This window comes from Salminus brasiliensis, chromosome 16, assembly GCF_030463535.1.
Source record: "Salminus brasiliensis chromosome 16, fSalBra1.hap2, whole genome shotgun sequence".
NCBI lineage: Eukaryota > Metazoa > Chordata > Actinopteri > Characiformes > Bryconidae > Salminus > Salminus brasiliensis.
In genome coordinates, this window is record NC_132893.1 from 23,361,132 (window position 1) to 23,388,674 (window position 27,543).

The following is a 27,543-nucleotide window of genomic DNA, read 5'->3' on the forward strand; positions in this document are numbered from 1 at the left end:
GATTTGACAAATTGTGGGAGTGTTTTTGCAGTATTCTGTAGTAAAAAAAATGTAAAGGACTGCAGATGAAAAGATTGTACTGACATTTCTAGCGCCCCCTCCTGGGTGTGGCAGGTAAAAACAAGTAACCATTTTTTGTGGTTAATTCATATCTACCTATTACATAATCAGCTGATGTAGGCAAGATGGCAAAAGTATTATATCAAGTTGCGTAGACATTTTCACAATACATGATTAGTATCACATTATTTAAAAAAAAAAACACTAGTGCACTAATCAAACTGCAGTTATATCTGCTGACTTAAATAATTTTCCAATTTCCATTTGTGGGATTTTATGTTTATGTAGGCATGTCACGCCTGTAACAATTTTCTGGACAATATTTTTCTGGACAATATTATTGTCATTTAAAGAGCATTTTATGATATAATGATAATGTAACAACATAATAAACACATTTAAGGCAACATTATGTAGCAAACATTAAAATAATATATAAAATATATAAAATAACAGCTTCAGAATCATTCTGTCCCACTGACAGTAGCATCCCTTTCAGTGCTACTGCAAGGTGCGGCCACCTCTGGTGAAGTGAACTGGACATCGTTCACACTCTCCCGCATTTGTCCATATGATTCTTTGACTTTCAATGACAGTTCTTTATCTTTTAGCTAGTTCAGAAATGCATGTGTAAAGCGGCCTTTAGCTGTGGTTTAAGGCATAATTTGCACTTCCTGACTGTAGGGGAGTCCAGGAGCAAGAAACACCAATTCTCTGCAATGCTGCTTTAAAGAAAAATGTACTTTTAATTATTAAGAATATTCAGACTCTGGAATTCAGAATATAACAAATATTGTAATATCCTACATGAATATAACATAAATAAAACAACACCAGTTCAACCATAAGATAAGCCTAATTATGTCTAACTGGGTTCAATTACACGTTTAGAGGGAAGCTCTAAAAAATGCTTCTTTTGTTAGATAGGTAAGTAGTTAACGCTAATGTTATTATCATGCATATTTACCTACGTTTTTACACTCTCAACAAACTAAATCAATTTACTTGCCTATGCACATTGTCCTGTTTAACTGCAGGTATCTGTGTGCACACACAATAGTGCAGTATATAATTACATGTGAATACATCATAGCATCAGCTGCTAATAAATAAGCTGTGTAAATAAAGACAGCTGTGAGGCAAAATTGGTAATCAGTCAATTTGGTCGCTTTACGCCTGTACTTTAGTAGTTGAATCATTAAATTGCAAGAAAAACAGGAAAAAAAACAACAAAATCATTAATCACAACTATTGTATTACAGTTAATCATTAGTCAAAATTGCACAAATATGACAGGTTTATTTTAGTAGCTAATGAAAACCAGGCAATTTGGAAAAAACGACACAGAATTGGCCAACATGCTTGGCGATATTGGCTTAGTTGCATGACAAAAATCCATTATGCCCTTTCATACATATAGTTAATTTGATTTTAAATGAACGGCAAATTGTAAATGTAGATATTTTTGCAAACATATGTGTATTACATGTCTGTAAACCTTATCTAACCTTGCAACAGTCATAAGAAAATATCACAATTGTGGGTTGAGCTTTTAATTAAAGTTTTAATTAAAAATATTTCTTTTATTATGGTTATTTTTTTTTATTATTCTGGTCCTTTGATCATTTACCAGGTGTACTCAAGGATCCTCTCTCAGAGTGCGCCTGTACACTACAATCCATTGTTATAAATTCAGGGCAGCATGCTCTCGCAGTGGTCAGGAGGATAGAATGACCGTTGTTTCAAAGGACAGAGACACTTCAAATACTGGACATGGTAACCTATTTGCTTCGAATAATTCCAATTATTAATGGTAAGGCTTGGTCATAGTTGCTCCTAGTGCTTATTCTTCGCATAATTAATGTCTTATACAAGGAACAGTTATAATTTTACAGGTTTATGTGCCCCATGCCTATCATAATTCTGGAAGGAGCACTTTCTAAATGTCAGGCTCGTGATGTTCTGATGGAGGCGCTCTGATTTCTGACAAGGTGTCAGAGCTTCTAGCACTAGCAGGGAGTTCTAGGACTGCAGCTGGAGCAACTGGATCATTGTTCCAGTCAAGATGCGGAGCCTGGTTTCAGAAATACAGTTGGAAGAGAGGGGGAAAAAAAACAAAAAGCTACACTGCCGAGGGCCTTTTCTTCATCTCTCACCCTCGGCTGCGATTCCATCAGCTACGTTTCCTCATCAAATAGCGCTTTCTCATCTGTTGACACATAGAATACTCTTTACCTTCTCCGCTCTTCATTTTGCTGCTGCCTTGGCCGTTCTTATCGTCTACAGTTCAAACAGAATACACTGGGTTTGGGGCGCCTTTTATCAACATGCTACATCTTACAAACAAAATGAAGGGAGGCTTTCAAGGGACCCATTTCCTTTTGTTATTAGCTTTTTTTTCTCGTCCATGACAAGACTGAGTTCTAGAATCAGTGTGATTTATATTCAGTTCAGGACCAGAGGCCACCGGAAGAGCAATTGCTTCACCTAAAATGAAGTCGGCCAGTTTGTGATATCCCCTTCGGTATTGTGATGCATTGGCAGTTAATTTGTGAAGTGAAACAAGGTTCAATACAAGGGTCGATTTTAGGGTCTATATAATTCCACCATTGCGATTTACACAGCGGTCTCAATATGTCAGTCAAACCTGATTGCTAAAGCAAACTGATGCTACAGCATTCTTAAGAGGATGGAAAACAGACTTGAATGCTTCTCTTATTACTGGTTCGAGATGCACTGTGTCTGGTTCTTATTACTCTACTCCCCAAATTAGCGTGTAGAGCATATGGTGTAACAACTAGGGTTGCATGGGATCCACTTTTCATACTTTGATACCGTTTTAAAATACCATCACGGTTTATGATATTACAGAGGGCGGGGAGTAGCAAAAGCTGTGCAAGTAGCGCAGGTAGTTTCACTTTGATGTGGCTTTTGCACCATCTTATCCTGCATTATTCTAAAAATGCTGCTAGTTTTAATTTTGGGTCATGCTGATTGCCATCAGCAGTCCTAACACTCTTATCTTGTCTCAAATTCTAGCATATTCAGATTTAGATTCTTGATTTAGAAAGAAACAACAAATAAGGAGGTGTCCCAATCCTTTTATACATATATCATACACTCTTAATGGGACCCCCACCAGTACGATCAGTGTCATTCAGCACACTTCCAGCTTTATCCATATCAGTGTGTTCAATATCATACGACTCTCCCAATTGAACTCCCACTAGAATGTTCAAGATCCTATCACACACTTCCCATTTAACCCACACAATGCATTCAATTTCATGACACACCGCAAACTAAACCCACACCAGTACATTCTACATACTCTCAATGTGACCCACACCATTACCTTCAATGTCATATGACACACTCACAACCTAACACACATCAGCACGTTCAATGTCATACAACACACTCACTCCCACCTCCCAGCCTGCTCGTCTCCCAATTCTATTCACTAGCACATTCTGCAATGACATGCACACATTTCCGTTTTTATCTCTTTTTTAAACATCATGAGAATATTAAATTAAGGACTAAGCATCACGAATCAATCTATAACCTGAGTATACTGTTACACCCCTAAGGGCTGATGCATTGTACCTCAGAAAATGACCTTTGAACCGCAGCCAAGGCAAACCCTCAGGGAGCTAAACAATACAGACAGTCCCCTACTGGTTTGTTTCTATTTCAGACTTTTGTCAGGATAGCAAAACTGAGCCTTATGCAGGGTGACAGCGAGCCGTTTTTCCTGGCACTTTCAAAGCGAGCTAATTCTTCTCAGACGCTTCACTATTTTTAGTCACTTTCCTTTCAGCAGGTCAGCCACACGTGGGATTACATACATCTCAAATCAGCGATGCATTAATTCTGCATCAACTGTCTCTCAAAAATAAACACTACTTATAGCACTGACACACAGATATGAGACACATATAAAACATTAACTTTCTTCTAACTTCCTACTTCTAATCTGTGCTGCCCTTTATCTCCTTCTATCTCTGAATCCACGTGCGGTTGGGCTGGGAGATGCAGGTGTCTACTTGTGAACTTAAAGGCTCTAAATTAGATAAGTGCATTTACTCTTCTGAGTCCTTTCCATGACATGGCCCCATTACACACCTCTTAAAGACACAATCCTCAGTTCTAACTACAACAACAATGGTGGAAGTGCCACCAACAGGTCTAGTTCTTAAGGCTGTGGGAAATGTCTGGAAGATGTCTACAGAGTATTAGAGAACTTAAAGCTATTTTATGTAGCCTGTCTTTTAAGTTTTTGTAGGTGTATATGTCCACAAAGCACTGCAAACTATAGCTTCCGTCAGTAGTGACTACTCGTGTGGAGGAGGGAAATTAAAGAAAGCAAAAGCGGACAGAGAGCACAGAAAAAGAAAAAGATTTTTGTTATTCCTTTTCTCTCATTTGGTACTGCCAATTAACCCACCTGTCTGTAGCTTCCCTAGCACTAGCAATGCTCCTGACACTAGGGGGGTAAATACGTAACACGTCTCCTCTAACACATGAGAAACCAGTTAGCACCTCTTTTTGAACTGCCACCAGTGCGCCATCACCAGACAGTGGAAACACCCAGGAAAGCACGGGGTCCCCAGCTCCACCACACCAGCTAACAGACATCAGTGCCAGCCAATATTCCCTAGTGTGATTAGGGAAGAGGACGCCATTTACCCACCCAGAGAAAGCACAGCCAGTGTTTCTTTCTCAGACACCAGCCACTGACAGCAAAGTGGCATGGGTCGGGATTCGCACTTACTTCCTGCTTCAATTCAAGCACAGAAGCAGCTGCACAAGTAACATGAGGATGGATTGTACATTGTATGTGTGTAAATACACACACATGGCTTTAAACAGTGTGTTTACGTGTTCAGCAGATGCTGGTCTTCATGATCATTTATAATGGTAAGTGAGTATAAATCATTTTATACTGGGAACTTGCAGCAGTATGTTCATGCCTGAACAAGCCTATAATGTTAAATGCTTTAGTATTCAATAATCAGTAACTACATGGAACTATCCATGAAGCAAAAATGTTGCCATTAAACATATCACTGTTTTTTCCGTAATTAAAATTCACACTAAATTCCTTATCACTGCAACACAGCAGAAGAAGCAGCTGGGGCAAGATCTTTAATAAGAGTTTTAATAATATTTATAATACTAGCCTGATAATGCTGTATTTCTGCAAAAGATAACGCTATCGTCCAAGTTTATGTGTGCCTGAGAAAAAATAAGCAAATTTCAAATTATTGTATTCAATTATTGTATTCACAATAATATATATCCTACAATATATATCCTATTGCTGACAAAGATGTGCAAATGCACACACATACACAGCTTGTCTAGTACCAGTAGAGAAGTGCTGCTAATAGAATGGGATTCCCTGGAGCAGATAAACATGAACCTGTTGGCACCATGCCTAATGCCAGGCATTAGCTAGAGGGCTATAAAGTCCCCCAGTATTGAGCTGTGGAACAGTGGAACTGTGATCTCTGGAATGATGGTGCTCTTATACTTTTAAGATGAGGTGGGGTTGTGATCATTCAACATTCTGACCTTCCTTATGGTCTTATCGCTGAATGCAATCAAGTCTTCACAGAAATTCCTCCAAATTCTAGCGAAAATCCTTCCCTGGACAGTAGAGACAGTTACTCCAACAAACTCAGAATAACTTCTTTTTAATACCCTTGATTTCAGAAGAAGCAATGAATGAGCAGATGTCCCAATACTTTTGTCCATATAGTGTATTATTACATTAGACCTATGTTTAGGTAATACTGATACTTTGAATGTATTTAGGGTACTCCAGAATTCTTTAGGAATTCTTTCTTTGCAGTAAAATATCTGCCTTTTATTGATTGTTTTGCACTGAAAAAGGGTTTTCTCTATAATGCTGGATATAGTCCCAACTTCCACAGATATTAACATTGGCCCACAATTCTCATATAAGTGCATGCCTTAAAACAGACATCATAGAAACTGTCAAATAATCAACTAATCTTTTTACAGAATAACAGAGATTAATCAGGTAATATGGACAGCATTACTTATGTGTTAGAAACAAATAACACAACACAAAAGCAAAAGACAGAGCAACAGCTTTGCCACTTAAGAACTGTGCCTTTAAGAGTGCTAACTATAACCTGAAGTAGCAAGCCCTTGTGCCTCAGCCTCTGAAATAAACCCAGGGAGGGATTTCAGGTAGCAGCTCTTGTGTTTATCCAATAAGGACAACAACAGGCAGGCTGAAATTAGTACCTTGTGAACAAGAGGGAAGGTGAATGCTCCAGTGCCAGTCTCCTCCAGGTTCCCCCCGCTGCACAGAGTCGTCGGGAGGCTAATTGATTATTGACAGCATGGCTGCTTCCTTTGGCTGAGAATAAAGCATGTGTCCTCCAAATGATCCAGAGGGCATTTTGAGCTTGATGGTGAAAATATGGAGATACCAGTCTGGGTGACTTGATACCACAAGCAAAGCCATTAGCAAAATTAGTAATGAAATAACGTCATCCTTTTATGGAATAAGACTTCTAACTAATGGCTCGGTCTGTGTACCGAAAAGGTTCATGATCTAATTACCAACTTCATAAAGACACAAGGGGTTGCACAGCAGCCTTCAAGCTGTCGCACTTGCTGTAAAATGTTATTGTAAAATACCAATACCGGCAACCGCTGTTTTGAAGGTTGCACACTGAATTTCGATCATTAAAATACTATCCCTTGCATGACTCTGTGTGGGGTCTTGCACAAAGCAGCGTAATGACTTTTCAACCTTTCTGTTCAAGTATGTTCTTGAACAGGAAAGCTCATTAATATTGCTATATACACTAAAAGTTACAAATCAGGTGCAATTAAATAAACTGTGCAACAGTTTTTCACTGCTAAGTGCGAGCAACGTCTGACTTTCAAAAGTTATTTTAAGGCACATTAAATTGGTTCTGAAAAATTCAACAATGCTAAAAGCCTCCGCTGAAGTCCTTTAGCTTTCTTATTTATTCTGAAACACACTTTTATTGTGAGCCCTTGCTCTGTTTGCAAAAGTACAGATCACCCCAGGAAACTCATCTATCCAGCTCTGCCATAGAAACAACAAAATCTCCCTCAGAATAATAATTTCTACCATGTTACTTACAAGCCATAAGCTGAAAACCAACCAGCCTGTGGTCACAGCGAAGCCATTCATTTGTTCAAGCCAATTTAGGGAGCTAAACTAATCTCAGACGACAGGTCCAGTACAATACGTGCCCACAGACAAAGCAAATGTCACACTAGTTCATTTTCGCCTATCACAGCACAAAGGTGTTTCCATGAATACAGTTAGGCCACTGTTAGAATGAAACTGCAGATGACACACACCAAAGCTTAATTTACTGGCTCTTGCTTCTAAAATAATAAGCTTGGCAACAGAGCAGTAGATATTTCTGCACCCTAACAGAGCCTTATGCATGAAAACTGCATACACTTGCAGCCCGACACGTTGAGACATGAGCCAACCTTAGGCCTCTGTATATTATTTTTGGAGAATCTGCACCAAGTCAGCCTCCCAAAAGGTTACTACTAGATCCCAAGGACTGAAACAACGACCCCTCAAGTGATTGCATCTTGTCTGGTTGCTGCAGTCAGCCGCGCCGTGGTTTGTTTCACAATTACTTGCCTCGGAGTTCATTCAAATGGAGGAAGAGGACAGCAAGTGATTAGGCAGATGGCAATAGTAGGCTAGGAAACGTGATAGGGAGTTAACAAGAGAAAATAGCTAAAAGCTACACAAAATAATAGAACACAAGCACAATGGAATTTTGCCATCTCAGCCCCCTCAATAGTGCACCAAAATATTTTGTTAATTTTACTTTAGATTGATAGCCAAAAGCTTGAATTCATTTACATTAAATCTCATTATCACCATAATATTAGTGTCAGCCAGTGGCCATAGCTAAATGTCCTGCTTCCTGTAATAAGCGCAGCTGTATTGTAGCTTTGCCGCAATAAACTGGCACTGATGGAACTAATCTATCAGTATTGAGTGTTATAGAGCACAGAAAATATTTTTTAGGGTTAAACAATACACTTGGACCATTAACTCACCCATTTCACGGTCACTCTTTCTGTGGATAACTACATAGGTAGCACTGGGCAAACACAACAGGAAATTCTCAAACACACTTTTTTGACCGAATTCAGCGACAAGAGCATTGGTGAGGTTGGGATGTTGGATTATCACCTCACCCCCAACTCCCCAACTCATCCCAAAAGTAGTCGATGGAGCACCACCATTCCAGAGAAAACAGAACACAGTTCCAATGTGCTCAATGCTAGGGGGCTTTATACCCCTCTAGCACATACTGGCATTAGGAATGGTGCCAATTCGTTCATGTTTATCTCCTCCATGGAATCCTATTCTATTGGCAGTACTTCTCTAAAGGGCCTACACAAGCTGTGTGTGTGTGTGCATTTGCACATCTGGGTCAGCAAAGGGTGCATCTTAAAATAGCTGAATGCATTCATTTGAAGGAGTGTCCACAAACATTTGGACGTATAGTGTCGTTCCCTCCAACATGACACATCACATACCCAGTTTTTGGGAAGAGCCCCCTCAGTATGAGAGTGTATTGCCACTTGCGGAGTGGGCAGAAAGCCAGCCAGAATCTCGCTGTTCTCACCTGTCTTCCCATGCTAATCTCAGCAGAGCCCTTTACACAGATGGGTCTCGTAATTAAATCGTGCCGATTTGACCAAGCAGCTTGCAACTCTCAAATCCAGGAAACGGACAAAAAGAAGCCCATTTCTGCCTTGCGTGATAATCACACACCTCTAGCCAAGGACAGATTGTGAAAAATCAATCAGGGTTATGTGGATAAAATACAGGAGCTTCTCACAGCAATTGCACAGATTGCTTTATATGCCACTTCATAATTGCTGATGTGGAAGAGGACGCAAGAGGGGGAAATCTTCATCGATTTCCATTTATTTTCACTTGGCATGTTTTAAGCAGAGCCTTGATATTAGGGAAAAAAAATCTGAAGTTGGCAGTGGAAAGCTTCTTTCATAACCCACATGCATTTGTATGGAAAGCAATGCATTTAAATGTGGTTTTCTCAATGCCCCTTAAAATGTATACAAGCCCTGCTCCAAAATCAATCTATATAAAGTGGCCTTGGCCTAATATTTATGCAACGGTCGCAGGGCGTACAGTACCACAGCACAAACAGTTAGTGTCAGTAAGCAGCTGAACTACTGGGCTGCAAAATTGCCTTGTATTGTTTTTTTCTGGACAAAAACAATCCATCTTACTTGACAGTTTCTGACACTTCTGAAATGAAGAGATATATGCAAAAGGCACAGATTTCACAATTTTAGACATAATAAAGGTGACATGGTTTAACCGAAAGTCCTCATATGATGTGCGTATTTGTTGTTTTGTACCTAGTGGCGAAAGAAAATAAGTGACAAGACCTTCCACAGAGAAATAGGTTGAGTGACACTTTCAAAGCAGCACCAGAGCGAATATACTAACAGTCTACAGAGTGATTCACTCCAGAGTCAGCAGTAGAGTTTCCTGATTTAGGTATTTTTTTAACCTCTGTGCTGCCCTACAGTAGGATGCAAGCCTATTAATGCCACTGCATGTGTTCCTCTTCTGTGTTACGCTGTATACTTACCATGCTGGGCCACCCTCGCTTTATGTAGGCGAGGGACCAGAGAGACCACAACCCCTCATGAGGAATTATTTCATCATTTATAATAAGACCACAGGCTGAGCAGGATGCTGTTCAGCTTATTCCGAGATAATGGTATAGGGGAATACACTGCAGACAGACGGTGATACCAAAAAGCCACTTACTAAAGTAAAATACACTGCCCGTGAATCCCCTTTGGCATCCTTCTCCACGGCTGTTCTCCTCAGAGCTAACAAGCCATCCTCCCAACAATATTGAAGCAGATGAGTAGACAATGAGATTGTGTACACTGCCTGCATGAACAAGTACAATATACAGGAGTGTTATGAATACATTTAGCACTGGAATGAAGATTCCAGATGTGCTTTGGAGCTCTCGTCTCATCTCTTAAGATCAATCCACTCAACACACCTCTGTAATCAACTACAATCATCTCTCGAACCTTTCCTCCCACTTCAAAGCTAATGAGTTGCACATCAGCACCTTTGTTATGTCTTACTTAAGGTCTTTACAGGTACAGGTTGTGTTGGTTTCTTTTCTTTTTCTTTCCTTGCATCAAAGCACAGCTTCAGGACTGCTTCGAACGACACGGGTCGTCTTCAATGTCCCTAAATTCAGCCATGTCTCTCCACTGCTGCGTTCTCTTCACTGGCTTCCTGTAGCTGCCCGCATCAGATTCAAAACCCTGATGCTGGCCTACAAAGCCAAGAACGGACAAGCCCCTCCATACTTGATGGCAATGGTCAAAAGCTGGTCCGCACCTAGAGCCCTTCGAGCTTTAAGTACGGCTCGGCTCGACCCGCCATCCCTCAAAATCCGCGGAAGACAAGCGTCCAGGCTCTTTTCTGTCCTGGCACCAAAGTGGTGGAACGAGCTTCCCCTGGGTGTCCGAACGGCAGAGTCGCTCGCGGTCTTCAAACGCAGACTGAAGACCCACCTCTTCCAAGAATACTTGGACGATTAGAGTACTATGGTCACCTTATTGTCTTGTGTTTAGTAATATCTAAGGTTTAGAGGTATCCTTTGAATTATTGGTCTATTCTAACTAGCTAAAGTTTTTCTTGGGTAAATAGCAAAGCACTTTGTAAGTCGCTCTGGATAAGAGTGTCTGCTAAATGCTGTAAATGTAAATGAACACTGAGAGCAGAACAACTAAGTGATCTCCAACAGTTAGATCTCTCTAACAGTAAGACTAGACTAGAGCTGTGCTTTTTGCTAAAGATGTAAAGTACCTGGCATATCTGCAGCCATAGTGTCACTTACTCACTGCACCACAAACCAGACATCAGAAATCTTGAATAAACAAATGAGAAGGTTGCAAATTTCCAGCAATGGCTTGACGGTCTAGAGCTCAGGTTTGGTAATTAGAATCAGGATTTGAAGAGGTATATAATTTCGCTGCAAATGCAAGTTACTGATAATAAAGGTTTTCACTACATGACAAATACATGTAATACATGTATGTCCCCACAAATGCACCCACGGGCCCTGTTTTTATACGTATTAGGTGGTGCGTTTGGTCAGTTTTGGTTGCAGTTTATTGTCACAGTGTGAACTGACATTCACACTCTGTGCAGCTGACATTCCAATTCAACAAGAACTGTCCTACCATCTAACCTACCTTCACAAAATGACACTTCTATTAACATTTAGTTGGCTCAATGAAATTACACTACCATATGCTGACAGTCCTTATTTTATCTTTCTATATCTTGCACTGCACTGATCTCTGTAGTTGCCGCTGATGACATATTAAAGCTGGAACCAAGGTGAACTCCTGATAAGAAAGATTATCATATTAGACCAGCAGCGGCTCAGGGAGCCTCCGGAGCAGCGGTAGCCTACTGCTTTGTAAAACCCCATATCAGACAGATTTGAATTACACAGGACACCTATATGAGTATTTAACTTCAAAAATAATTAGATTCCCCACTGATGTAAAATAAAAGTATGGTGAATGTCAGAAGCTACTGATAAGCCTTGTAAATTAATCTGGAAACGTATAATATACTCTCTCTCTCTATATATATATATATATATATATATATATATATATATATATATATATATATATATAAAGGGATGTTTAAAAAGTTGATAGCATTCGTACTGAGGCAGGGCTTAGCGGGGAGCAGACGAGGTAGAAATGAGCCAATCAGAGGCTTTTTTACTTCATACATCACCAGGGCAACCACTGAGCAAGTCAAGACTTGGAAGGTTGCCGCCACACTACATAGCAATGGCAGAAATCCTCTCTATTTTATCTTTATTTAGCAAAAGTCTACTTTAAAGCTTGCAATGGTTATTAATGGTTATTAATGGACATCATCACTTGTTTTATCCAACTGCTACCAACTGCAAGTTTTATGGTCACATAAAAAAAAATAGTTTACTCACGCATTAACGCCAAGTATCAGCCGACCCAATCCTTGTTTCAGTAAATAACACAAATTGGTTTTACAGCCTAGTTTCAGTTCAGAAACAGCCATAGATTAAGAGAAAAGATGTAGCAAAAGAGCATCTTCCCACATGGATTTGGCGGCACAAAATACACAAATGTCTGGAAGAAGCTCCACAAACACAGTCAAAGCACTGGAACCACAGATGTCACATTAAATAATTCCAAACTGTTCCATTACCTCCTGAGAACGCTGCTGTCGGATGGTGCCCAGAGGATGGCAGAGGGTGCTTAGCTAGACTGGTTTTGGTCATAATACAAACAACTAACAATGAACAAATAACTCAGTGATACCAATAAGGAATCCTTTGCTTCCATTCCTTATCTAAATATAACTTAAAGATAATGATGAGAATAAATAATAAGCTTTAAGCCAAACAGCAGGAGGGAGAATCTGCTTCTAAGCTTGTAGCAGAAAACAACATTCACCATGAAATGGGAAAGTAGGGCTCTATATCTTATGTCCTGGAAACTCAACATCCTTATTAAGGCATTCTAATAAATATGCAACAACTGCTACTTATTCTGCTGGGACATGCAAATGAGCTACTGCAAACATGGCTTGATTAAGTGTCAAAATTTTAATGAGATGAGCTATTATCAGCCCAAACTTAATCTGATGTGATTAAGGAGACAAAGAGTAAATTACGTATTTATATTTACACATTCTGAGTCTGAAGGCTTTTGACATGGGATGACAGTGTGCTGGCGCCAAGCATTTCACAGAGCAGAAACGATTATAAACTCTGGCCAATAGTCCTCGCTCTTAGGTCTGATTTCACACAGACAAAAAAAAATCCTTGGAGGGAATTTCACAATGATAACTTTCTGAAATAGTCTTGGCTATTCCAAAATGACTGACAGTTGAGTGCACTAGCTCTCTTGGCCAATATTAAATCAAGACAATTCTCCAGGGAGCTGTGCGTTTTAGAACCATCACACAAAAACAGCGGAACATTAAAACTCAGTGTCGTTCTGTCACATGCAAAACGCTTCTGAGCACGGTGTCATGAGTTCACTCACCTTTCACCTCGTTTATTCAAATGAACATAAGATATTTCTCATGGCAGTGTACTGCGGAGGCGTTAAATCGGATGGACACCATACAATATTTTGAAAATCAGTTTTCAGAGGTCTTCCCACAGGGAATAAAAAGCACAGGAATGTTTTCTACATCGTAACCTCCATGCCACAACTATTGCTTAACTGAGGAAAAAAGAACCAGTATGACAGGCACTTTTGCACTAGATGCTGTCTTTGATTCATACAGCCCTGAAGGAGAATATTCAATGTATCCAAACAACACTTCTTTCACTGATTTGAAGGGTATGTGGGGAGAAACTTTGGCGAACTATGCCTTCGCTTAAGTGAAGTCACTGTTAGAAAAGAAAACAGATAACAAAGAGCCGATGATTAATGAGAAACATTCTTTTCTACACTGACCCAAAAAGGCCATTAAGACTGCCACCCAAGCGTTTAGCATTAATTATGAGAATCCCCCATAAGCTTCCGTGAAATTCAATGAACATTGCAGACTCTCGGCTGTAAAATGGAAGAGTGCAATTCAGCAGGATGCTGAGTCAACTGCCACATTTCATTCGCTTCTGCTAATTTCCACTTTTCATTTCACTTCATACATAATCTGGGATGTAGTGGTTTCCATCTGCAGATTACTTTTAAAAGCCAAACACATTTAACTCTGAGACCGTCTGCTAAGAGACCTTTTAAAGGCCTTTTAATGTGCAAGAAAAAAGTAACAGGCTAAAACTCTGCTTTTAGCTAACTCTCAAAAAAAGACTCCATCTAATCAGCACACATGGAACCTGGAGCGCTAAGAACAACCCAATATTCAACACTGTTCCAAGTGGAGGAGTTTGATACTGACGTGTGGCCTAATGTCCTTCATTCCTTAAAAGTGGAGTAGCAGCACTCTGATAGATTAGCAGAGCTCTTTTAATCAGGGCTTTGTGCAGAGTAAGGGCGCGATTGGTGATAGCTCTAATTGAAATGTCTGGGCTTCGGTTTTTCACGGCTCCTCCTCATGTTCATGAGGAGGCCACACACACACACACACACACACACACACACACTAATCACCACCACGGATTAGTAGCTGACCATGTGCTGCTTAACCGCTCCCTGTGCCATCTGCTGTATGAAAAATAACCTAGGGCCAGGCTTCTGCACTGAACAAGCATCAGGATTAACTTACCCATCAAAGGACTGTGTTATGATGGATGCTGAACAGCCTTGACTTTCAGAGCAGAATGTGGGTATAAACTAATAAAATCTCCGAAGGTCCTATGTAATAGTTTGGTTTTGGAAGGGATGAACCTTGTAGGCTGCCAGTCTGGTGTAATCTAATGTAAAAACCTGGAAATCCCAAACCCAATAAACTGAATCTGTAGTACAGAAACTGTAATATGCCTTGGAACTTCTCTACTCACCATCTTATCTCCATATAACAGGATTGAGATTCAAAAATGGCACAACTTCTCCAAAATAAAATATATAGAAAAAGAAATCCTGATGAGACATTACTTCATAAATTCCTAGAAGCTGTTGCAAAAAATATGTGGACTCCTGAAACACTCTATGCACAAACTATGCTTGAGGCAACACATCTGCAGCTGAGAATAAATTATACAAAACAGTGTTAAAGCAATTAACCTGTAATCTGATCATACAGAGATAGAACAACTACATTAAGTGATAAACAAATTCTCTTGTAGACAGGCATAACAATTAATTCCGTGTGGACTCTACAACTTCTTCATTCTGCAGCAGAACACTATGAGCAATCTCTATGCTTTCATTTCTAACACAAATTCCTCATGTGTTTTTATACATGAAACAGATATGATCTCTTAGGCCCTGAAAGAATTATCCATTGCCTACTTTATCCTCAGAATTAATGACTACAAAATAAAGTGAAATTGCCCTTTGTGTTGTAGTATGTGTATTGGCTATGCAGATGTTCATAGGCCTGAAGGAATGGTATGGAGTTGAGGAATAATATAGTGAGGCCCATGGGGTAGACTTGGAAAGGAGAGTGGGATCCGTTCCCAGACCTAATTTGATAAACTGTTTTTTAGATAGGACATACATGTACATGGGTGTACATGACAGAGATGCTAAGGGGTCCTGCTGTGTCTGCAGCATGTAGACCACGTAAGTAATGGTAGGGGCTAATGATTATTCCTTATGGATGAAATGCAGACATCCTGCATATGGGAACAGTACAACAACATATGACGTATAGTAGGGTATAAAACATGAGGCGTTCTTTTGTCTGAGAGAGAGAAGAGGGGCACCCAGAATTGGCAGACTCTCTCCACACTGTACTTTTGATTGGAATAAAATGATTCACTGTTACAACTGAAAGACGGTGGTCACGAGTCTCCTTTCAAAAGAAGTTCTCCTCCGAAGAAGAGCCACGACAGTGTCATTTTTTATTATATTATGTATTGTAAATCAGAACCTTGTCAACAAGTTTTTTTATTTTATCAGTCAACAAACAGAATCAGTGTGAATTATTTCCATGGGTTTTTTTTTTCAGAAAAGCAAATGTGAGACAATGCAGTGGAAAAAGGGCTGGAATTTTTTTTCTCATGACAAAGTGTGTAGACGCTACAGCTCTCAAACTGCACTTTATCTGCACTTAAGTAAAATGCATACGGATGGCCTAAAAAAACCTGTGGTAGCGAAGTAGATGCTGATGATATCACCATTTAGTGCACTTCACGAGCAGTGAAAATGAACTCCTACAGCGGTTAGGTCTCGCACGCAGGTTACTTTCTATTTCAATCACATGGCAAGCCAGCAATGTACTGCATGGCGAAGAAAAAATATATATACTGCAAATTTAAATATAAAAGATAGCAATTCTTATGTCCACACATAATGATTGTGTGGGTTAATTTACTAAAATTAATCACTGGTCAATCAAACTGCTTTTCAAATATTTTCCCATATTGAGTACAGTGATTTATTTTCAAAATCTGCTTCACTTCATCTTTATAAACAGAACTAACTACACTCTTAGAAAATGTTCAGTTGGCCAGTGTTCTTTAAGCACTGACAATATCGACTTATACAGCAATAAAATAAAAAAAAAATCAAGTCATATTGCCCATCCCTATGATGACCTCCTTGGACCATAATAAGCTATGTTTTGGGGGGGGGGATTTGAATTTTATATAAAGAATACCTTGGCAACTGTGTATGATGGCTAATCTATCATTATTTGGAGTGGTGTTGCTGCCAGTGGCATACTGCAGAAAAACAATCCCCAGCAAATCCTGGATGCAAACCATCTGTTAAGAGCCTGAAGATAAAAAGGGGATGCAACAGGAAAATCCAAAATGCCTTAAAATTTATCACAGACTACCTGAAGAGACACATACTGAAGCAAACTGAATAGCTTTAATAAGGATGATGAGGTTCCAAGACATAAGATATAGACCCCACATGTAGAATAGATATGCAGCAAGACAACCCAAGAATATCTCACAGCTAAAGACTTTAGCAGTAAAGAGTGGGAAATTCCTAACTACAAGTATTGAAAGACTGTGGGCGCTACATGACGCATTTGGAAGCTGTGATTTTTGTGGAGTGTTAATAAGTACTGACTCTCTAAGGCATCATAACTTTTTCCACAGGCCAGATTGCAGATTCTTTCATGCTATGAAAGATTTTTTCACATTTCATTACAGAGGCTCACCACCAAAATGTGTCTACATAAAATCGTATTCACATAATTAATGAAATTACATAAAAAGAAATATCAAAATGCAATAAATTATACAAACTGCTCAGGTTGCTCAGTAAGCTCAATGTTTGAATTTTCCTTCATGTTGCTTCCATACCGCAAACTGGATAGAACAAAGTCACGTGACTACACACACAGCAGTATGTTTTTAAGAAGGCTGTACATGAACACAAAATGGGGAAAGCATTAACAGAATAAAAAAAAAAAAATATATATATATATATATATATATATATATTAATAGAATATTAATATATATATATATATATATATATATATATATATATATATATATATATATATATATAGCCAATATTAATATTGATCCAATGTTTTTGTTTAAAAACTACTGTTTACTTTGGGTAAATTGGGGGTTGTTACAGATATCATGCAGGAACCTTACAAAGACATATAACAGGAATCATAAATTGCAAAGACTACTACTATTATTTTGCCATATAGTTTAAAGCTTCCAGTTACTACTAATCAAATGTAGTTTTTGTAAAACTGGGATCAATTCATCTAGATACACCTTGGTTTCTTTATTGCCAGCCCTGCTGAATCTAAACAGACCTAGGTAGAACCTTTCCAACAGGGAGAAGTGGGCTAAAAGGTCTCAACAAGCAGCACTCAGTGGTGCAATCAAAATACATTTCTGGAAGAGATGAGAAAGAACCCTCTGGCAAGGGTTACAATGCCATTTCTAAGGTTTAGGGACTGGTAAGAGCCATTATCTCCAAATGGAGAAAACTTGAACTAAATCTTCCCAAAGGTGGATAGTCTACCAAAAATCCTCAAAGAGAACTGCGACAACGGCAAACATCTAAGGATGGCCATCACCACACAGAAGCTTAGAATTCATGATTTCAGCATAAGAAAGATACAGGATTATAATAGTGACCAAATGGAGAGTTCAAAATCACTGGCAATGAGACTGAACATTAAAGACTCGCCTTACATTTGCCAAAAACAATGTGATGACCACCAAGCCTCTGTGAATTGGTGTAAAGTGGAATGTTGTAGAAGAAAGCTAAGAGAGCACTACACTATACAGTCAAACATGGTGGTGGTAGTACAATGGTGTAAGGAAGCTTTGCTGTGTAAGGGTCTGGCCAACTTTCCAAAATTGACAGGACCATAAATTCTGCTCTCTGCCTGAAAATCCTGCAAGGGAAACGTTGTACCGGGTTATGCAGGACAACAACAATCCCAGGCACAACAATCCCAAAAATGGTTTTGGGGTGGCCTAGTTAAAGTGCTGACGTGAAACCCAGTGAAACACAACACACTTTTTCACAGAACTGTACATAATTTAAATATTCAATTTAAAGACAGTCTTTTTTGCTGGTGCACTTCAGTTTGTTTAATAGACAGCAAAATGTAAAGACTTTTCTCATTCTTCCGAACAACTCCTAACAACAATATGTTTTCATCTAATTAAAACTAAAATATAGAATAAATATTGAATAAAATTCAAGAGCCATTACTGTCAAGACATTGGCAGGGAAAGGAGAATGTCTTATTTGTTTAGTCTGGTTAATCTCGCTGCTCTGTTTTCTTTTTCTTTTGCTCTGCTCTCCTATCTTTGATCCTCAACTACTCTGACATTACAGCCAAGCACAAGCATTACTTACTTTCTATGAACAGATTACAGAATTAACAAAGCTAAAGTTGCCTTCCTGTTCGCCGGCTCCCTATTCAAACTTTCCATCCAACCTCACAAAACATTAGCATCTTATAAAACAATGTAGCATTATAACCTTAAAAATAACAGCTTCAAAATCATTGTGATGCTCTAATGACTTGTAATAGACAGAATAGCCTCACTGTCGTTGCTACCCTTGGCTCAGCATGCTGCTAACTGCAGTATTTCATGGCCAGGATAACACTCGCGAGAACAGCACAATGCTAAGTAATCCGAGTCACCTTTGCATAAAACCTAAATCCCAAATCAGTTTGTATGATTCTTCCACTTTAAGTGTCCAGACAAATGTGTTCTTTAGTGGTGGCTTAAAGCGCAGATTACGCTTCCCGGGAGCCCAAGAGCATAAAATGGCAATTTTCCATAGTGTTGCTTTAACTTGTGCAACAGTTACATTCTGGCACATCTAAGAAGCTATAAGATAACAGGATCTAATTGCTCGATTATTTAAGGTGCAATGGAAAATGCAAATAAGAAACCAACTTTAGCTTAATGCTAGGTTTGATGCTATACTGTCTCTTGTTTCAGTGCTTAGACTAAAGAGTACCCTACATTGGCTCAGCAGTGATAATGCAAGGAATCACATGTTTAAAAGAACCAATATTTATGTTTCTCCTTTTTAAACTCAAATGTGAACAAACCTGTCACACTATACAGACCTATATATGCTGTCCCCAAATTTACTGTCAATCATGTGATGTTTTGATGTGGTTACTGAGAGTGTCATGTGACCTAATTCCTTCCCAGTTTTGCCATTCTGCAAGTACGTCTATGCTGTTTTAAAGATTTTAATTTGAAACAGGATTGGATGGGATTCATTCTTCATTTTTTTGCAATGTCTAGTCCAGAGTTCTCTGCTGATATTGGGATTTAAATGAAATTCTTCATTTTGACTATTTAGTTCCCCAGGATATGGAACCTATAATGAACTATTCCTTCTGTCTAAAATGCAAAACATTGGTTGCTAAACTTGATGACTCAGACAGTAATTGGTTTGACACATAAAATGCAGTGTGCTTTGAGGGAGGAGGATGGTAAGCATCATCAGCTTGGCCTTTTCAAAAGGTGTTTCCCTGAGTTTCTGCAGAGCTGCTTTCAGCTGCTATAATTAGGCTGAATTCCAAAGAAGAGCTCTCAGAGAGGGTGTGCTTGGTGATGGAAGGAACAGCTTTTTGTTAAGACTACATAAACCGCACAAAGATTCAAACATCACTCAAACATCAAACTAAGAGTTTGCAGAGTAAATCCAAAATCTACGCTATAAAGGTACAGTGGACTGAAAAAGACTTCGCATATGCCTTTAATAATTACTGATTATTTCTGAAAGGACGTTTGAAATGTCAGCTTTTCCAATGGGCTTTTGTTTGATGTCGGCGATTACACAGACACGATTGTACTGCACTGCCGTACCTCCTATGAGGGCTGCATTCCTTTGACGTGACAACTCAAAACGGCTCTCTCTGAGTCCATCTGCTAAACTGCCTATTGCCCTAACACTGTGCTATTAACCCATAGTCTCTAACTGACCACAAAACTAAATGCCCAGGACTGACAGATGATGAAGCCCCAGACTTGTACCAAACTCTTGACCCTGATTTGGCCACAGATATTAAGGAACAAAAAAACTGTGTAACCGACAAAATGAATTTAAATTCAAATTAAAAATAAACAATAAAAAGTAGTAATTATATGCTATTGAATTTGGCAGCCAGTTCTGAGCTGCAAGTAAGTAAGATTTCTTAATTTCAAATAAATAGGACAGAATGCTTATAATATTGTACCACAAATATATTTTAAATTATATTTTTTTGTTTCTGCTCATTAGCATACACTTCTCAATTTCCATGCTGTTAGAAAGATGTTATACTCATGCTAAATAATAAATGTGGCTGTTTTCTACTAGAATTTTAACGATTCACAAAATATAACATCTTGATATGATACATTTTTCAGTACAGCAAGTAGGAGGGAGTACCTGAAAATCTGCTGTATGTAAATATGTTAAATAGAGGTGAAACAATGTATCGCAACATTGTGAAGCATGCAAATGTGCATCATGCAAAAATGTGACATCGCGGAAAAAAGCATGCTGTTATTATGAGATGTTATGTCATAACTAGAGCATCTTGAAATGATGAGAATTCGTCTCATTATTATATTATTTTATTATTATAATGACAAATATCTTGTTTTTATGAAATATAGTTAAAATAACACAGCTTCTGCATAAATAATAACTTGTAATTTTTACAACATTATCATAGTAAGATACATTCTCATAATAACACCATGGTTATAGTACTTTTTACCACTGATGTTGCAAAGCAGCTTTACAGGAATAAGACAGTAATAAAACAAAAGAACGACAAAACACAAAATGCAAAAAAAAACTGCCTCAGAGCTGGAGGACGAACCCTTGGAAGGAACCAAGACTCCCAAGAGGGACCCATCCTTCTCTGGTCAGAACTACTTATAAATTACAGCCAAAACGCCACTGTACCACCACTTAAGACTGTTCTTCTGCTCAGGCATGCTAATATAATCATAATATAATAGAACTGATATAATCATAGTAGTGATGGTAAGAATAATGAACGTAATGATGATGGTGGTAATAATAATACTAATAATAGTACCAAATAGTTAATAGAGCCCATGTAAACTTTAACATAGTCTGTAATGGAAGGTGGGCAATTAATCTGAGAAAGAAAAAAAGCAGTGGCTAGAGGTTGGGCTGCTGGTGTGACGGGGGAAACCCTGTAAGATAATTCTCAGTGACAATTCGCAATAGCAACAATAACAATTCAGAATAACAAATAACTTCCTTTGTCTTTTTTCTGATAAATTATGTTTTTATTACAATCCCATGTATCAGGTATATGCTCATTATAGTCTGAGATGAGTGGTTTTAGGAAGATAGTATTGCTTTATTTGCAGAACCTGACCCTTAATAATGTCATTTTTTGTTTCTTGGCCAACCTATATGTCAGTCTGCCCTGAAATCAAATATAACCACTACTTTCAGTTTGCCTACAGTGCCAAAGTTGCATTGATTTGTCACTTAAACAAATCCTTAATGAATCCACCTCTATTAATCAGTGCAGCTCCACACAAGGAATATTCCTCACAAGAATGAAGATCTCTGTAGAGCTAAAGCCAGGCAGAACTGAACGCAGCAGTAGCTGGAGACTGACACTTATAATAGCTAATGGTCCAAATCCGTTGCTGGATATGGAACAACTTAACACATATTCTGCTGCACTGCTCTGCAGATGTAGAGGGCTGCAGAATAATATTCAATGAGGATAAGAGTGTTTTTTCCTTCCCATGAACAGTCATGCACCAAGTGTAAGGAAGGGATGTACATATGTGTATGGATTTGTTATGCAAGTTTAAAAAGAACCCATCTGATCACTGTGTGAACTAGAGCATGCTCCTCCTACAAATTGATATTATCTGTGCCGGGTGAAGTGGATCGATTTACTGTTAATCCTTCGGTGAAATTCAAACACCTGCACTCCAGGTGAAAATTGACATAATGTACCTTCATCATTTCATTTACTAGATCTGACAGATTCAGGACAAGACACACAGGGTCTTCATTACAACACTTCTCATAGTAGGAGCGCTAATCTTGGCTCAGGTTTGTGCCCTTCGCATCCAATTATGAACAATTATATGGATATTGATGTGGAGTAAACTCATATAGGATCTGTTAGATATTCTCAAGAGAGTATTGGCACAATACCCAATACTGGGTTTGTATTAGATGAAAATTAGCTATAAGAGGAAAAGAGGGTGAGTCCAATCTGATTCTGTAACAAATCTAACCTGTCACAGTGGTGGGCAGCATGCCAATATTTTACTGATATTGTAATACATTTGATCATAAATATTGTTTTTTATAATAAATCTGCTGACCAGTTTTTAAACAAATAAATTATTACACAGAGCATAATCAGATCTTTTATATGGTTGTGCAGCATATATTGAATTTATATTATTGTACATTAAGTTTTTGGCAGCATATATTAAATATATATTATATATATTGCTATAAAATATTATATAGCAAGATATGACTACTGGTGCAAAATATTGTGATACATACTGTATCATGAAAGCATCGTGACAATATTTTTGCCATATCAGTCACCCTTAGCCTAAAATATCACAGAATTGCCTGTAGAACAGTGTGGTATGACACAGTGGTATGACACAAGGGCTGGGCAATACGACAAACATGACAACTCATGACAACCTAAAGATGGTTCTTTTTATGGCCCGCGAGTTCAGATTTCGAGCCATGCCGCTTTGCCATCTGCAGCCGGAGTGGGTGGGTAGATGGCACTCTCTCCCCTCATCACTCTTAAAGCGATGCTGGCCAGCACCGGGTCTGTTAGCTGGTGCGGTGGAGCTGGGGACCTGGCACTTTCCTATGAGCATGTCAGCTTCCCAGCGATGTCACATCAGCGGCAGTTCAAAAAGAGGCAGTGGCAGGCTTCGCATGTATCGGAGGAGACGTGTTAAGTCCTTACCCTCCTAGTGTCGGGAGCATTGCTAGAGCTAGGGGGAGCTACAAACAGTTGGGTTAATTGGTACTACCAAACTGGGAGAATACATATATTGGAATTATGACATAACTACATTTTAGGAGAAGAACCACACCCAAACCCCTCCTCCTGACCCCTTTATATCCTCCATTTCTCACTTCACCCTTGTGATAAACAACTTCACACCCACCTCCACCCCATCTCCTCCTCTTTTTTTTAAGCTCACCTCAACTACGAAGTCTACTGACTTCGCATCCCCATAACAGCCCTCCTGAGCGTGGTACTAGGGCGTGATACTAGCAAAGTAATATTTATCATGGCGTTTGTTCTTACAGATGCAATGCTGAATTGTGTTTTATAACTATCATTTGTAGCTCTGAACTGTTGGCAAATATCATCCCAATGCTATGCCTGAATTCACTAACTTTAGAGTAGAATGGTTTGATAAACATGAAAATATGAAGATAAACATGCTGTTTCAACCGGAGACAAGTGTGACAAGTGAGAGAGCATGAGTAGTGGATAATAGTAACACAGTTATTCTTTCTAAAGAGTTGGAGTTGTTGTTGCTTCACAAAATGTGTCACAACAAGCTCTAATGCCCCATTTGGGCACTTGAGAAAATGAGCAAACTCTCTTGTCCTTTTGATGAAATGGGCAAAGTAGCAATTTCACATCTGGGCTGAAACTGATGTCAATTAGTCACAGTCATCCTCTGCTCCTAATGGGCCTAATTTCCGTAATAACGTGCCACGCTGCGTCACACCGGGGCGGCTGCGCTCTCGAAAAAATGACTCGTCTCTTTTCTTCCAAGAGGACACCTTCGAGCAAAAGATTCTAACGATAAGATGAAGCGCAAGGATAAGCATGTGAAATGATTCACATCTCTGCTTCTCATGAAATCTAAGCACTTTTCCATCTGATTTAGGTCAGTATCTGATGTAGGTTGTTTCCTCAGAAAAGTGATCGCTCAGCCAACATGAATGCTTGCATTTTACAGATGGTTGTGAGGGTTTATCACTGAAGTCGACTCCAAAGGCTCGCTCTTTGTAGTCTCTCGACTTCATGAAGCCAAGTTCTACTTGAATAATGATACAGAAGACTTTTACAAAGGCATTTCCCTGGTCTAAGTGTGCAGTTGGACCACAGCTGTGGCTCAGGGATTGAATTTAATCACATATCATTCTTTTCTCAGTTCAGGCAGAGTTGGAGGAGAGTCTAAAGGGTACAATAGACAGTCCTGGCTGGAGGGATGTTGGCCTGCGCTTTGCAGGAGTATGTGCTGCAGCCTGGCAACGCAGACACTCTCAGTCAGAGTCTCTCTGTCTCTCTCTCTCTCTCCCTCTGTTTGTCTCTCTCCATCTTTCCCTCTCTCTCTCATTCAAAGTCTAGAGCAAAACACTCTTAACCCCCTGACAACCAGTCTCCATTACATACACACACACACTCACACACACACACAGACATACACCAACACACCCATCCACCCCTTCCCCACCCATTCACCCACACGCGCACACACAAACAATGTCTTTCATTCCAATTTTAGACCAAAAGCCGTGGCTGATATAGTCACAGCTGGTGACAAGGCATTGGGCAGGATGTGATTTGTCGTACTGTGCATTTGATGAACAGACAGCTGCGTGCCTGTAACCACATGTTTCAGTCATCTCAAGAGAAGTAACAAAAACTAAGGCCGCACACATTCCAGTTAGCTGCCTGGGTAAACTAACTGAGCGCGCTATCGATAATAACTAAATTAGGACACTGTCAACCATTGAATTCATTGAAAAGAGCTGCGATGTAAATGTGCCAAGCAGTCCGGGGCATCTATGCTACAGACTACAAGCCTACACACTTCTCAACAAAGGTGCCAAAAAAAAAAAGTTCTTGGGAACGAGGCCACTGAAGAACCGCTCCAGTGTCCTTAAAGCACCTTTCAGTGGATAGTCTCCCTTTTAAAGAACCTTTTTGCCAACAAAGACACACGTGACTAAAGGATTTTCTAAATTTAAAGGACCTCAACATAAACGCAGCCTTCAAGGGTGCTTTAATGAAGGCAACGGTTTGATAGAAATGGTTCTTTGCCTGGTTAAAAGCTAAAAGGGTTCTCGTGCTGAAACAAATGATGTGTACGGGATATTTTCTTTGTTTATTAAAAACGATTGAATGCTTAAATGACAGAGAACCATTTAGCCCTTCAAAAGGTTCGATAGAGAACCATTACCTTATTTAACGCCACCTTTTAATGGTGTATTATAGAAAACCTCTTGCATGTAGTTCTTAGAAGAACCATAAAAGAACCATTTTTTTTAAATGCCCTTATACAGCCTAGAAAAGTGCTTGACTAATATTACTAGGAACCCCTTTAGCAGTACCAGGTAGAACGTCTTTTGCTACGGATGTATCTATCTATACCCATAAAAGATTTCTCCAAGCCTCCAAGCCAAGAACCATCATCAAGCCTCACATGTTTAAAGCACCTACATTTATTTGTACTTTTTCCTAGAACCACACTCCCAGGTCAAACAAATGAGGACCCTATACTGTTCAAAGTTATTCTCAGAAAGCTTCCAGACGCTTTCTCTAATGACAGCCTGAATCTGTACTCATGCCATTGTCCACAAAGGACATGTTCAACCGCTTCTGCACAACTTCCACGGCGCTCCCACGTTATCTCTACAGCTCAATTAGGATGGATCACCCTGAATCGCCCTCCAGATTCAGATCGTGTCTGAGGTCCCGCGACGGACAGGAAAACAAAAGCAACACTGTAACAGGTACATAGCGGCACTCTCCCACGCTGACGGGCTCCTGTACCAACACAACTTTCCAGGTCGTATCCAGCGTGTACACACATTATCCTACACAACATCACACACACACACACACACACACGTCCGCCTGAAGTCACATTATCACCTCAGACTTGGGCTTGACTAATCTCTTCTCTGAGAGAAGCACGTCCAACACGAGGAGCGCCCCAGCCTGCAGCTTCCTCTCTAAGAAGACCCCAGTCGTCTCCAGAGAAGCGACTGGACCCGGCACAGACCACCAGCTCGAGTAACGGTTAATATCTAAAGATTTCCCCAACATTTCCTTACCTTGTTGGATCAAAGCGATGGCCATTCCGCACAGGACCACCCAGTACATAGGGTTCTTCATGGCGACTCTCCCGGCCGTCCGTCTGTTGTTGAGGAAACCGTCGGTGTTTGTTGCTGGTGTTGTTGTTGTTGTTGTTGTTGTTGTTGTTGTTGTTGCTGGTCTCGGTAAACACGAGCGAAATCCGGTGAGGATAAAAAGTGAAGCGGAGCGCAGCGCTGTTCCCGCTCAATCCCAGGCTCGCGCTCAACTGCCAAGCGGACGCGGAGGCGCGCGCTGACACGTCCCTCCTCCAGGGCGGTCATTGGCTGTGTCCGGCGCGAGCGCGCTCTGGATTGGCTTTCTCAGCGTTCCGAGCACGAGGCACGCTTCTTTTGCAAATAGCCCTGCGCCTCCACGCAGGTTTCCGGAGGTAATTTCACCACAGATAGACAAATGTGCTTCTTAGGAAGCCGAATATTCACTCACTGACAACTCTGCACACACAATGCGCTTATATCCAACATCCTGAGGTTTAGGTAAAGTGAGACACGGTTTTGGAAAACATCAAAATAGCGCGTCCAAATTACTCGCCTATAACTCAGATGGCATTACCGCCAAGCGCTGCCAGACTCGGACCCAGTCTGTCCCATGTTTGTAGCTGGATGGTTGGTCAACTTTCTTACCTGCTCCTTTTAAATCTGAAGAATCTCATACCTGTGTTTGACTGATGAGAGAACAGTGTGCTCTCCTCTTTCACTCCAGGCCATTTGAGTTGTTGGTCATTTTCTGAACACTCTCAGGACACTTACCACTCCATCATACTGACGATCGTCAAGGATTATGACGCAGTACATTATGTAAACGTAGCCACACCAACTATGATGACATCACAAGTATGTTCAAAGGATGACTATCCTGTAACATAGGAGGAGGCAGGGTGCAAGAGCAAGTTATAAGATTTACTATGGTCCATGGTGGCAAAGGAAGAGATAAACTTTCATGCTGTGAGTCTCCTGTTCAGGTCGACGAAGACTGAACTCACTGTTTAGCTCAGTTTGGGGTGAATTTTACTTTGTAACATGAAGCATCATCTTGCTGGAAGTAGCTGTTAGAAGATGGGTTCATGTACATGAAAGGATGCAGCTGGTCAGCAACAACACTTAAATAGTCTCTGGCATTCTGGCAATGATTGATTGGTATTAACAGGCCCACAGTGT

The 27,543-nt window shown here is 39.8% G+C and overlaps 1 protein-coding gene across 1 annotated transcript in view; it reads right to left on the reverse strand.

Moving 5' to 3' along the window:
- ntm (neurotrimin) overlaps window positions 1-26,649 on the reverse strand; it is a 423,702-nt gene extending 397,053 nt beyond the window's left edge. The window contains 2 exon segments of the mRNA XM_072659079.1: window positions 26,347-26,529; window positions 26,532-26,649. Coding sequence (XP_072515180.1) covers window positions 26,347-26,529; window positions 26,532-26,649 — 301 coding nt within the window.
- Window positions 26,650-27,543: the final 894 nt, after the last annotated feature.